This window comes from Rhinopithecus bieti, unplaced genomic scaffold, assembly GCF_001698545.2.
Source record: "Rhinopithecus bieti isolate Rb0 unplaced genomic scaffold, ASM169854v2 scaffold_1017, whole genome shotgun sequence".
NCBI lineage: Eukaryota > Metazoa > Chordata > Mammalia > Primates > Cercopithecidae > Rhinopithecus > Rhinopithecus bieti.
This window is the reverse complement of record NW_016803657.1, coordinates 849,802-861,376: the sequence shown is the minus strand read 5'-3', so window position 1 is coordinate 861,376 and position 11,575 is coordinate 849,802. Positions and strand designations below refer to the sequence as shown.

Sequence of the window (11,575 nt, the reverse complement as noted above, 5' to 3'; positions counted from 1 at the left end):
CGCGCGCGCGCGCACGGGGAGGCCCGGGCGGAGGCGCCCCAGGGCGCGCGCGGCCTGGTTCTACGGCCTCGAGTGCGCACGCGCGCTGTTGGGGAGGGCTGGGCGGGCGGGAGGCGCTCTGTGCGCAGACGCAGTGAGGTGGCCGGGCTGTGCGGCGCAGCTCTATAGACTCCGGGCACCGTATTGCCCTTCAGTCCGCTGGTGTGGGGAAGAGGCGTGGCGGATGTTCAGCACTGGGCGGGGTGCTGGTTGTGAATGCCAGCAGGGTGTGAAAGCCTCACCTGATGACGTGCGGCTGCTCCTTTCTGGTTCAGGAGCCAGAATGGGAACCATACCAAGGATAGCTTTTCTGCTTGTATGGCAAGGCAGGGTTTTCATCCGGGAGAGGGTGGCATGCTTCAGGTGATGGTTGGGTCTGATCTTTCTTGGTCTCTTTTGGGGAGAGAACTCTAGTTTTTTTAAATCTGCGTTCGGTATCCTTAGATCTCAGTCTGACCAGCTCCCCTGTCACTCTGTTTTAAAAAGTTTTTCCTTCTGATCCTGTATCCCCTGGGAAATAGAAGGACTCTTGTGCTAAATGTAGGGAGTTTCTGCCTGTGTATGGGGGAAGGAGAACTTGGCTGCTATTGTATAGGTGGTTGTTGTGTTGAATTTTTGATAGATCCTTTTAAAAGTTCAGACCCTGAGTGTCCAACTGGCCAGGAAAATTGAATGCTGATCTTGGCCAAACTTACGAAGACAAAAGTGATCTTGTTGAAGAATTGGGCTTTTCCCACTCGGTAGGGTGTAACTAGGTTTAGCTCTGGTTCTGCCTCTCATAGAAAAGTGACTGGTGAGGGGAGTGGAAGTGGGCGGAGCCTCCAGTCCCATCAGGGCTGCTTTACAAACCTATGATTCTTCAGTGTATTTGTGTCTCCCCTGAGGATTTCAGAACACTCATGGTTGATGTAGTATGTGTCTAACATTCTCTGCAGTCTTATACATTAAGACTACCATGTTTATATATTTGAGAGTTTCTGTAGATAAAAGAAGGTGAAATGTTAGCTTGCCTGACCCAGGACCACATACCCTTGTAAGTGGCCATAAGCTTTAAATCTCTGATCTCTGAGGTTTGTTTTCTGTTTTTTTTGCTGTTTAAGTTTTAGGTTAAGTTCTCAGTTTCACAATCTGCTGAGTTTCTGTGTAGTACCTTAAATACCCTTAACTGTCTGTTGGTAACTATTTATATTTACATCTGATGGATTTTGTTTCTGCCTTTAGACTTCCCAAGTAAGAAGCGGAAGAGGAGCCGCTGGAACCAAGACACAATGGAACAGAAGACAGTGATTCCGGGAATGCCTACAGTTATTCCCCCTGGACTTACTCGAGAGCAAGAAAGAGCTTATATAGGTAAATATACGTTCTGCATCCAAATGCAGTTTGAGATTGTTATGATTTATTCTGAGCAAGATCTGCATTTCTTGAAAGTTTGAGATTGTAGTTATCTTTTTTGAGATGAGATACTTTCATGACTTTGGTATCATCTGTCAGTTTTTGCCCAGTGAGTTCTGCATTTGCAGCTCCTTGTTTTGGTCTGTTCATAACTGCAGTGTTCTCCATGAGTGTCAGGAAGGTAGGGTCTCACTTAGGGGTAAGAACAGTCCCCAGACCAGCAGCCCACCCTTTTCAGCTGCTGCTGTTCATTGCCAGTTGATGAGGTGAGTGTCATCTGCCTCTCTGGACAGGCCCCAGTGGAGAACACCGCAGGTACTGTAAACCAAGTACTTTTCACAGCATGGTCTTTCACCATAATTTCATATTTCTCCCCCTAAAATGTGGTCTTTTACTTTTTATAGGTACTTTCTGAAAGAAAAAAAAAATGACAAAAAGTGGTTCTGAAAGTGTGTTTACAATTTATCCCTTTTTATTTTCTTGAATTTAAGAATTTAACCTTCCCTTCAACGTCTTTTCTGGTTTGGTTTATGGAGAGCTGTCTTAAAATGAAAGCTCTTGTATTTACTCTTAACTCTGCTGGGAAAGGGATATTGCATGGATATGGAATGAAGTGCTAGGATAAAAAGGTTTTATCTGCTGGGAGGTTTTGAGAATTAAGAATGACTGTCCACAGTGGAATTGAAATTAACTTCAAAATTGCTTTTTTGAAAAAAAGTTTTAATGAAAGTTTTACTTTTAAAGCTGTTTCAAAAAAGTTCACTTGATAAACATTTTCTACTAACCAAATAAACATCCCCTTTGGAGGAAATTCGGGCAAAGACCTCCTAAGCCTACGAGGCTGTGGCCTTCACAACCAAAACGCTTCAAGGCCAGCATGTTAACTACTCTTGAGGGTCTTAATTTCCTGTTTTTTAGACTGCTGAGAATTTTGAGGCGTTGGAATTGTCTGTCTCCTTTCACAGTACTACTAATACTTACTCTTTCCCCTACTGTTTCTGTCTATTCCCACCCATTCCCTTGTGTCTCATATTAGACCATTTTGGGTCTTTACAACCTTGTGAAATGCCCCTAGTGGAGTGATATCCCAAGAACACAAGCATACTTAGAAAATGGGAAGAGCACAAATTCCTTACATCTCTCCATTTCTCTTTCTGTAGAGGGCTGGTTAGTTCACTGGGCCCTAAGGGCTATTTATCGCTATAATCAAAATAGGTAGAATCAAAGGAGAGGTGTAGTTCTTCATAGAAGAGAATGACCCTTTTTATTTAGATCAGGCCACGCATCTCCATAGTCAGTTAGGAAGACTCACCTTCCCCTCTCAGTGAAGGTGACTTTCACCTCGAGTTGTTGAGCTTAATACTCAACTGCAAAGTCAGAACTTCTTAGCATAAAGGAGCTTGGGGAGCCATGTGTCTCACTAATTTTCTGTCTTCCACAGTATATACTGCTTTGTTCAGGATGCCCTCAGTGTCTTTTTTTTTTCTTGGAGAGACGGAGTCTTACTCTGTCACTAGGCTGGAGTGTAGTGGCGCGATCTTGGCTCACGGCAGCCTGCCCTTCTCAGCTTTAAGCGATCCAGCCTCCCAAGTAGCTGGGACTACAGGCACACGGCACCATGCCCAGCTAATTTTTTTTGTATTTTTAGTAGAGACAGGGTTTCACCATGTTGGCCAGGATGGTCTTGATCTCTTGTCCTCATGATCTGCCCGCCTCGGCCTCCCAAAGTACTGGGATTACAGGCGTGAGCCACTGCGTCTGGCCGGTATCTTTCGATAATAATGGGTTTTCATTTCTTCAGGGTTTCAGTGTGTGGGTGTGGTATAGCCCTGTGGATGTATTTAAAGTTAGAAGCAATCTTTGGTTAGACGCATTAATCCTATCTTGGAACCAGCTCAATTTTAACCCAACCTAGTAACACTTGCCCTTATTGGAGATGCCTGCTCAAAATTCTCAGATGCTACTAAGGTAAGGAACAGGTGGTTATTCCGCACGTTGAAGAAAGCTGCTCTGGCTCTGCAGTTCCCATTATCTTGGAAAATCAGCCGTGTAACATTTCCCTGGAGTCACTGGCAACTTTTGTGAAACCCTCATCTCTCTTTTTCATGCACAGCCTCATTGGTCAAGGCCCAAGAGCCACGTACATTGTCCTTGATCACACATTCCATTCTTCTACACGCCTGCTCCCCATATGAATAGCGAGCCTGAAAATAAATTCTTAGCACTTTATGGTTACTGGTTTATTAAGATATGTGGTTTGTCATTTAATGTTTGAATAAATATTTCATATAATTGAATAAAAGCTACAGGTATTGGGAGACCCTTACTAGTACAGGTCTGGTTGTACAGAAAGAGTATGTACAAATTTCTGTAAGGTGTTGAATTTTGTTGTTAAATGTCTTATTTAAGGAATTTTAAATGCGGTATTAATGAAGATGATCTTTGCTCAAATGGTATTTTTCCTTGTCCCTTGTTAATTGGGTCTTATTTTGGGCTATGTTTAATATTTAATGAAGAAAAACTCAGTTCTTGCCCTCAAGTAATTTGATGGGAATCGGGTATTGGTGACATAACATGGTTTTTGGTTCTGGGTACCAATTGTAAGCAAGCCTTGGTGGGGAGGAAGAGGTGAAACACCTCATAATTGCTTGGATGTTAGCCTTAGTGAACAGTCTTTATTGCTAACCCCTCTTCCAACAAACTGTTTGCTTCCTTAAGTGATAACCATTTTGAAGTGAAAAAAACCTATAGATGTAAAAGGACTCCTGCCGATAGGTGGTTGGGGGTTTTTGCTTCAATGTGTTCACTGATCAATCGTCCCTTTCAAAGTCTCCGAGTTCTTCATGCTTGTTGTTGAGATTTGAGATGTTTATTGGTAACATTGTCTTTTTTCCATCCTTTTTTTTCTTTCCTAACCTGGTTTCTTCCAGTGCAACTGCAGATAGAAGACCTGACTCGTAAACTGCGCACAGGAGACCTGGGCATCCCCCCTAACCCTGAGGACAGGTTGGGAAACAGTTTTAACCAGCTGACAGTAACGCTTTTACCTTTTTCTCAATACGTTTTACTGGTGGCAACATATTGTGTCAGTTCAATTAAAATCCTAGTATGACGACTGTACCCTGACCACTCTGGGGATTAAGGTTTAATTAGAAATAATGTATGGTCAGTCAACAGTTAGAAAATTGGAATAAAACTTAAATGTTGGGAGAATAAAAAGTTACAGGAAAATGGACAACTGGTTTCCAATTGGTAAGCATGTAGATCTTAACCTGATTTACCCACCCTTAGGGACAGTGAGGTGACCTGTTAACCTGCCTTTTCAGTACCTGCTTTGGCCGAAAGCCCAGGGCATAGTTTTTCTCACAGGTACACGGTGCAGGGACTAAAAATATTTTTGAGCATCACTGAACTTGAGCAAGCCAGGAGCTCTGGTCCGCTCATTGCTGCAGTCTTCCTGCTCATGGTTTTGAGATGGTTTCAAAATCAGATGAGATTTCTAACCAACTTCCTTCACTGCCAGTTAACTTTCAGCCTTGGCCATTGCCTTGGGGGTGTTGGGAGGGGCCAGAATATTCTCACCTGTTTTGGGAAGGCATGCAACCAACCCTAAATTACTTTTTTTTTTTCCTTAAAGGGAGTGTGGGCCTCAAACAGCTGTGGTCATGTCATTTCAATTTGCAGTTTCTCTCACCTTAGAAAAATAATTTGTGTGGGGGAGATGAACTTTTTTAAACTGGAATTTTATTAGCTGATTGGACAGCTAAAATTGGTCATTTAATTTGAAGGGCAGTAAGTCTCTCCCTCTCACTGAATTTTCTCTTAGTGCATACAGCATAGTTGAAAAGACTTTGCTTTAAAAGTAGTGTTTTGGCTTTTGTTACCTAGTTAATAGCTTTTTAAATCAGGAAGATGATGTAATGGCTTTAGAAGTCACTCACTCATGCATCTTTCTTCCGCCCTTTGCCAGGAAACATTAACATCCTTGTTTCTCCATATTGACTCTTTAATTTTACTTACTACGTTTGCTATATTTTACCTATAGATAGATTTTGGTTGTAGGGTTGTGTTGTGTTTCATTTCTTTTGAAGTTTTTTTTTTAAAATTTACATTGTAGGTCACAGACCACAACTGTTTAGTGCCTTTTTGGCCTTTTTCCCTTTAGTAATGTGTCTACAGGTCACCAGTCAATTCCTCCAAAGGTTGAATTTTTAACAAACCTTCTTTGCTTCCTGGATAACTGGGATTAGAATTTAGTTGATCTAGCCGATGCCTATTGGAGGTGAAGAAGTCGGGCCAGTCTAACCTCTAGAATACTAGTTTTTGCCTTTCACTTCTGCAATTTGGGAAGAGGTTAAACTGTTGTGAGGCCTTCACATGGCCAACTGGGTGCTGGTAAGACTTGTTTTTGTAACTAGCCAAGAGTGCTTAATTCTAGACAGCTATGGGGTGGGAATTAGAAATGTCAAGCATGTTAGAAATAAAACCAGAGCAGGGTTTTTCCTCCCTTGTATTCAGTTTTGAAAGAGGCCCTAATGCCTGATTGGTTTTGCTTTTGAGCCCAGGTTGGAGGGAAATGCATGGGTTTTCTTAATTAAGATAATTTATTAAAAAGGTGTTATATCAATTAAGCCACTTTATTGTTATTTTGATGCTGCTTAACTTGCACAGTAAAACATGTTTAAAACTTTTCTTGTAGACTTAAATGTATAAGATGGTAGTCTAATGAGCTGGGGTATGTTTGCTTTTGTTCACGTTTACTGGATTGTGCTAACAGTTTATACAAATGCTAGAAACGGAGGTGTCATTTAGCCGTCATTAGCCATGAACAAACCTGACCTTTTATTCCATCGTGTGTGTAACGTGGTGTGACATGGTTCCCTTTAGGCTGAAGACAGTGGGAGCAGCCGAGTTCAGTCCTTGCTCTCCAACTAGGCAAGGTTCTCTCAACTAAACCAAGGGTATAGGAGTCTTGACTACTTTCAGGATGTTTTTTTAATAACCTGATCCACATGGTCTCTTCCCTTCTTGCAGCTGCTACTAAATTTTCATTCAGAATATCAAGCTATGGTCCTTTTTGTAATCTTAACTCAAAATTCTAGGAGTGTAACCTCTCTTTTTTATTACCGCAAAATCCAGCTGTGGTAAACTGACCATTTTATCATTATATTTTTTTACTTGTAGCAACAGCATTTTACTCCTTAAAAAAAATGAGAGAGAGAAAATCTGCTTTCTGGACTTGTAAACTCTGGTGGAGAATCATAGGTTTTCCCCTTGCCGTTTGCAGGTTCAGACCCTAGACAAGTATTTGACCAAATCTGCATTTGCAGCCTCTCGCAGAAGCTGCTTTAGCACTTTAACGTTTTTCTCTACTCAGACTCCCCAACCTCCAACAGCCAGAAAACAGGTTGTCTCCTGGGCCTTGGACACAGCCAGCCAGGCCATTGAAGGAAAAGCAAAGACGAAGCCTTGAACCATCTCTCTCCATTGTGGGGGCCAGTAGCTGCAGTAGCCTTCAGTCCCAGTTGCATTGGGTTAAAGAGCTCATGCGCACTATGTGTTAGGGGGTACAGAAGCTTTTCCTCGTAGGGCATTAGCTTTCCAAGAGTGAACATTTTGCCTAAACTTGGGGTTTCTGTGGTTGATAAAGTTGGAATATTGTAATTTTTTTCCAAATGGAAGAAAATCCATATTTGGCAAGAAGACTCCAGGGGATGATACTGTCCTTGCCACTTACAGTCCAGAGATTTTCCCCAAAGGATAGACATTTTTTCCCTCTCATCACTTCTAGATGCAAAACTTTTTATTTTTTTCCTTTCTCACACACACCCCAGACCCTTAATGTTCAGCCAGCTTCCATCTCCCCATTCCACACGATCTTGAGTAGCACACGTTATGGTCGGTTCCTCCGGAGTGTTGTATTAGGGTCTGAAAGGCAGAGGGGCTGGGAGAGACTTGTTATAGTCCGTGTGGGAATGAGAGAAGTCGGGGCAGAATAGTAAACGGGAGTCTGTTTCCCACAGGTCCCCTTCCCCTGAGCCCATCTACAATAGTGAGGGGAAGCGGCTTAACACCCGAGAGTTCCGCACCCGCAAAAAGCTGGAAGAGGAGCGGCACAACCTCATCACAGAGATGGTTGCACTCAATCCAGATTTCAAGCCACCTGCAGATTACAAGTAAGCAGAGGGGCTAGGTCATCTGGGATGAGGAAACATGCAGATCATGGGTGACTTGCTGGGATGGGACAATATTGGCACTACTCACCTCTTACCCCAAATCACCCATAATTAGCACTTGGTGTACCAGTAGTTAGTTTTAGAAAAGCTACTGACTGTGTCATTCTCCAGAAATGTGTGCAGTGACAGGCTTTTCTTTCTTAGACCTCCAGCAACACGTGTGAGTGATAAAGTCATGATTCCACAAGATGAGTACCCAGAAATCAACTTTGTGGGGCTGCTCATTGGGCCCAGGTGAGTAACTGCTAGTCTATAGGATATAGAATTCCTTTAGAGCCTCTGAGATGTGTCCGTTTTGTGCCTAATTGGGTACCGTTGGCTTACTTTTCCCCTTTTTGGTAGGACATTCATTTTGACTGAGTTAATGCCTTTCTGTGAGAAAGTGTCTTAACTTCCGCGCTAGTGCGGAGAAGTCAAATCCTCAGGTTTACTGTGGCTGACTGTAATGTAGAGTTCATGGAGCTTTTGGTGGGAAAATCCAATTCTCTGCGCTTGTGGTTTCCCACCAGTGTCAAATTGGTCCAGCCTCTGTTCCCTCTTGAGTGTGAATTTGTCAGGTATAAACTCAGTCATTTCTGCCTCTCTATAGAGGGAACACCCTGAAGAACATAGAGAAGGAGTGCAATGCCAAGATTATGATCCGGGGGAAAGGGTCTGTGAAAGAAGGGAAGGTTGGGCGCAAAGATGGCCAGATGTTGCCGGGAGAAGATGAACCACTTCATGCCCTGGTCACCGCCAACACAATGGAGAACGTCAAAAAGGCAGTGGAACAGGTGAGTGGTAAGCCCAGAAAGGAAGCCTTCTTGGCAGAAACCTAGGTGGAGGCCCTAAGCACTTAACTGTTCATTGCATATTGACTAGATAAGAAACATCCTGAAGCAGGGTATCGAGACTCCAGAGGACCAGAATGATCTACGGAAGATGCAGCTTCGGGAGTTGGCTCGCTTGAATGGGACCCTTCGGGAAGACGACAACAGGTATGTGATCAGTTTGAAGGAGAGAGTGTGGAGACGTGAAGAACCTGTGGAAGTACAGATTGTCCCCTTGCATTGACCTGTTTTTCCCTTAATAGGATCTTAAGACCCTGGCAGAGCTCAGAGACCCGCAGCATTACCAACACCACAGTGTGTACCAAGTGTGGAGGGGCTGGCCACATTGCTTCAGACTGCAAATTCCAAAGGTGAGGGGCTGGCTCTTGTGGTTTTCTGGTAGCCTGCAATGTGTAGGACAACTCTTTTGTCACATTAATTGGTTGCTGTTAATCTTACCAAGAGAAACATCCTTTCTGTTAGTGTGGTCTGTAATGGTGTGATTTAAAGCCCAGGATGATTAGAAATAGGCTGTACAGATACCCTTGTTTGTCTTAACCCCAAGAAAACTGGAAGCTTCCATTTTGGGTATAAATGTTTTCATTGGGGCTCAATAGGAAATTCACTGCTTTTGCTCTTCAGAATTGGTTCAAGAAGACTAAGCAATCTCTACAGATTTCTGACTAGTTGCAAGTCAGCACTGGACAGCAACACTTTTTGACTGGCTGGCAAATATGTATGGTTTTGTTCAGGAAGTTCGTTCTGGCAGTTGTGCCAGTCTTGCATAGATTTTCCTTTCCTCAAACTGGGAATGAATTTTGATGAAATTGACTTGAGTGAACCTGTGCTTCATCGATGGTCAGGGTCTCCTGTGCTCTTCACCCAGGGCCCCTCTGCTCTGGTGATCCCAGATGCAGAACTGGGCACGAAACTGAAGATCTAATGAGACTGTTGAGAGCCATGCCCAGTAAGGCGTTAGAAAGATGTGTGATGATCTGGTGATTGAATTCTTCAAAAGTTTAAGTTGGTTCCTCAGGACAAAAGCTTCCTCCTTAACAAATTTTCCCCTTTCTCTGTTTGTGTTCCTCACCCCACTTCAGGCCTGGTGATCCCCAGTCAGCTCAGGATAAAGCACGGATGGATAAAGAATATTTGTCCCTCATGGCTGAACTGGGTGAAGCACCTGTCCCAGCATCTGTGGGCTCTACCTCTGGGCCTGCCACCACACCCTTGGCCAGTGCACCTCGTCCTGCTGCTCCCGCCAACAACCCACCTCCACCGGTGAGCCTAGGGGCTGGTTCTCTTGGTCTGGCTTCCCCATTCTCTGCTGCAGAGACTGGGAGCTATGGCCACGTGGTTTGGGTAGAGCAGATAGATGGATGTGAATGGCAACATTGTTCTTCCGGGATCTCAGGCCAGTTTGGGGACTTCTTACTTTGGGAAGACCTTGTTACTGTGTTCTGGTCCTGTGGCATTACCAGAAGAACAATGTTGCCACTAGGGGGCACAGGCAGGGACGTTGGCGGGAAATGCTCTCACGTAGTCTCTCATGTCTACCACCCAGAGCCGCCCACCCTGGATGAATTCTGGCCCTTCAGAGAGTCGGCCCTACCATGGCATGCATGGAGGTGGTCCTGGTGGGCCCGGAGGTGGCCCCCACAGCTTCCCACACCCATTACCCAGCCTGACAGGTGGGCATGGTGGACATCCCATGCAGCACAACCCCAATGGACCCCCACCCCCTTGGATGCAGCCACCACCACCACCGATGAACCAGGGCCCCCACCCTCCTGGGCACCATGGCCCTCCTCCAATGGGTAAGTAAGTGTCAGACCAGAAACCTTGGGGCTTTGGGATGAGCAAGGGGTTATGTCAGGTCACTGTTTGCTAGAAGCAACTCTCAAGTAGCTGGGCAATGTGCCAGATCTGCCTGACTTGCCAGGGTTATGGCTCTGGAAGGAGCAAGACTCCATTCTGGTTCAGGGAGTGATGCTGTGTTGGGTACGCACAGACCTGTCTTTTACAGGCATGGTTTTCAGAACTCGCGTAAGGATAGCAACTCAGGTTATCACAGGGGTGGCTTCCCTGGCCAGTTCCAATGTCCTGCTAAGTCCCTGCTCTTTCCTTCCATCAAGATCAGTACCTGGGAAGTACGCCTGTGGGCTCTGGGGTCTATCGCCTGCATCAAGGAAAAGGTAATGGCTGTCTGCTGACTGTGGGTCTTCACCTAGGCTTGGGTGAGTGGGGGCTCTGGCCCAGATCCCCCCGTTTCCCTGAGGCCTCATCTTTGCCTCCACCTACCCGCAGGTATGATGCCGCCGCCACCTATGGGCATGATGCCGCCACCGCCGCCGCCTCCCAGTGGGCAGCCCCACCCCTCCCTCTGGTCCTCTTCCCCATGGCAACAACAGCAGCAGCAGCCTCCGCCACCCCTCCGCCCAGCAGCAGTATGGCTTCCAGTACCCCTTGCCATGGCAGCAAAGTGAGTAGAATATTTTGGGCTTGTGGGGTGGGTGGGATGGGGTGGGGCTGACAGGAACCATAGAGCCTCACACAAGCAGGCAGGTGCCTTAGGATGAGCCCTTGAGCTCTGCTGGGGTTGTAAACAGAAAGGGCCTCCTGGTCCAGGGGGTGGAGGGGCATTTTGAAGAGGAGAGCTGATGTTTGGTGTGGTTGTGTCTGGGGAGAGGTTCGTGGGGGCCTGAAGGGGAGCCTGCTAGTGTAGGTAGGGGGCCAGAAGTCCAGAGCCTCGCAGGCTGAGTGAGCGGCTGGCTGGACTGAGCCTGGTGCATATGGGTCGAGTGGGATGGTGCATGCTTGCTCTCGTGAGGGCTGTGATTGGGGTGAGAGACTGCAGACGTGGGACCGGGCAGTGGGGAGAGAGCAGCTGTGGCCTTGAGGTTGAATGTGCCGTTCGGTGGTGGCAGCGGCTGGGCGGAGGGACATCAGAGCTGTTCTTGTGTCTGGTACCTTCCCCTCAGCCCTTCCAGGGGCATTGGTGACAAAGGGCTTACTCTGTTATGCCCAGAGACCTCGAGGCTGACCCCAGGGTAGTCGTGCCCACCCCTCCACTCCCCATCACCAGCCCCGCCCGCCCGC

The 11,575-nt window shown here is 46.0% G+C and overlaps 1 protein-coding gene across 1 annotated transcript in view; it reads left to right on the top strand.

Moving 5' to 3' along the window:
• SF1 (splicing factor 1) overlaps nt 1-11,575 on the top strand; it is a 15,304-nt gene that overhangs the window by 1,715 nt on the left and 2,014 nt on the right. The window contains 12 exon segments of the mRNA XM_017893225.1: nt 1,261-1,389; nt 4,362-4,437; nt 7,455-7,607; nt 7,812-7,901; nt 8,257-8,440; nt 8,529-8,644; nt 8,740-8,847; nt 9,577-9,757; nt 10,020-10,297; nt 10,612-10,671; nt 10,784-10,908; nt 10,911-10,958. Coding sequence (XP_017748714.1) covers nt 1,261-1,389; nt 4,362-4,437; nt 7,455-7,607; nt 7,812-7,901; nt 8,257-8,440; nt 8,529-8,644; nt 8,740-8,847; nt 9,577-9,757; nt 10,020-10,297; nt 10,612-10,671; nt 10,784-10,908; nt 10,911-10,958 — 1,548 coding nt within the window.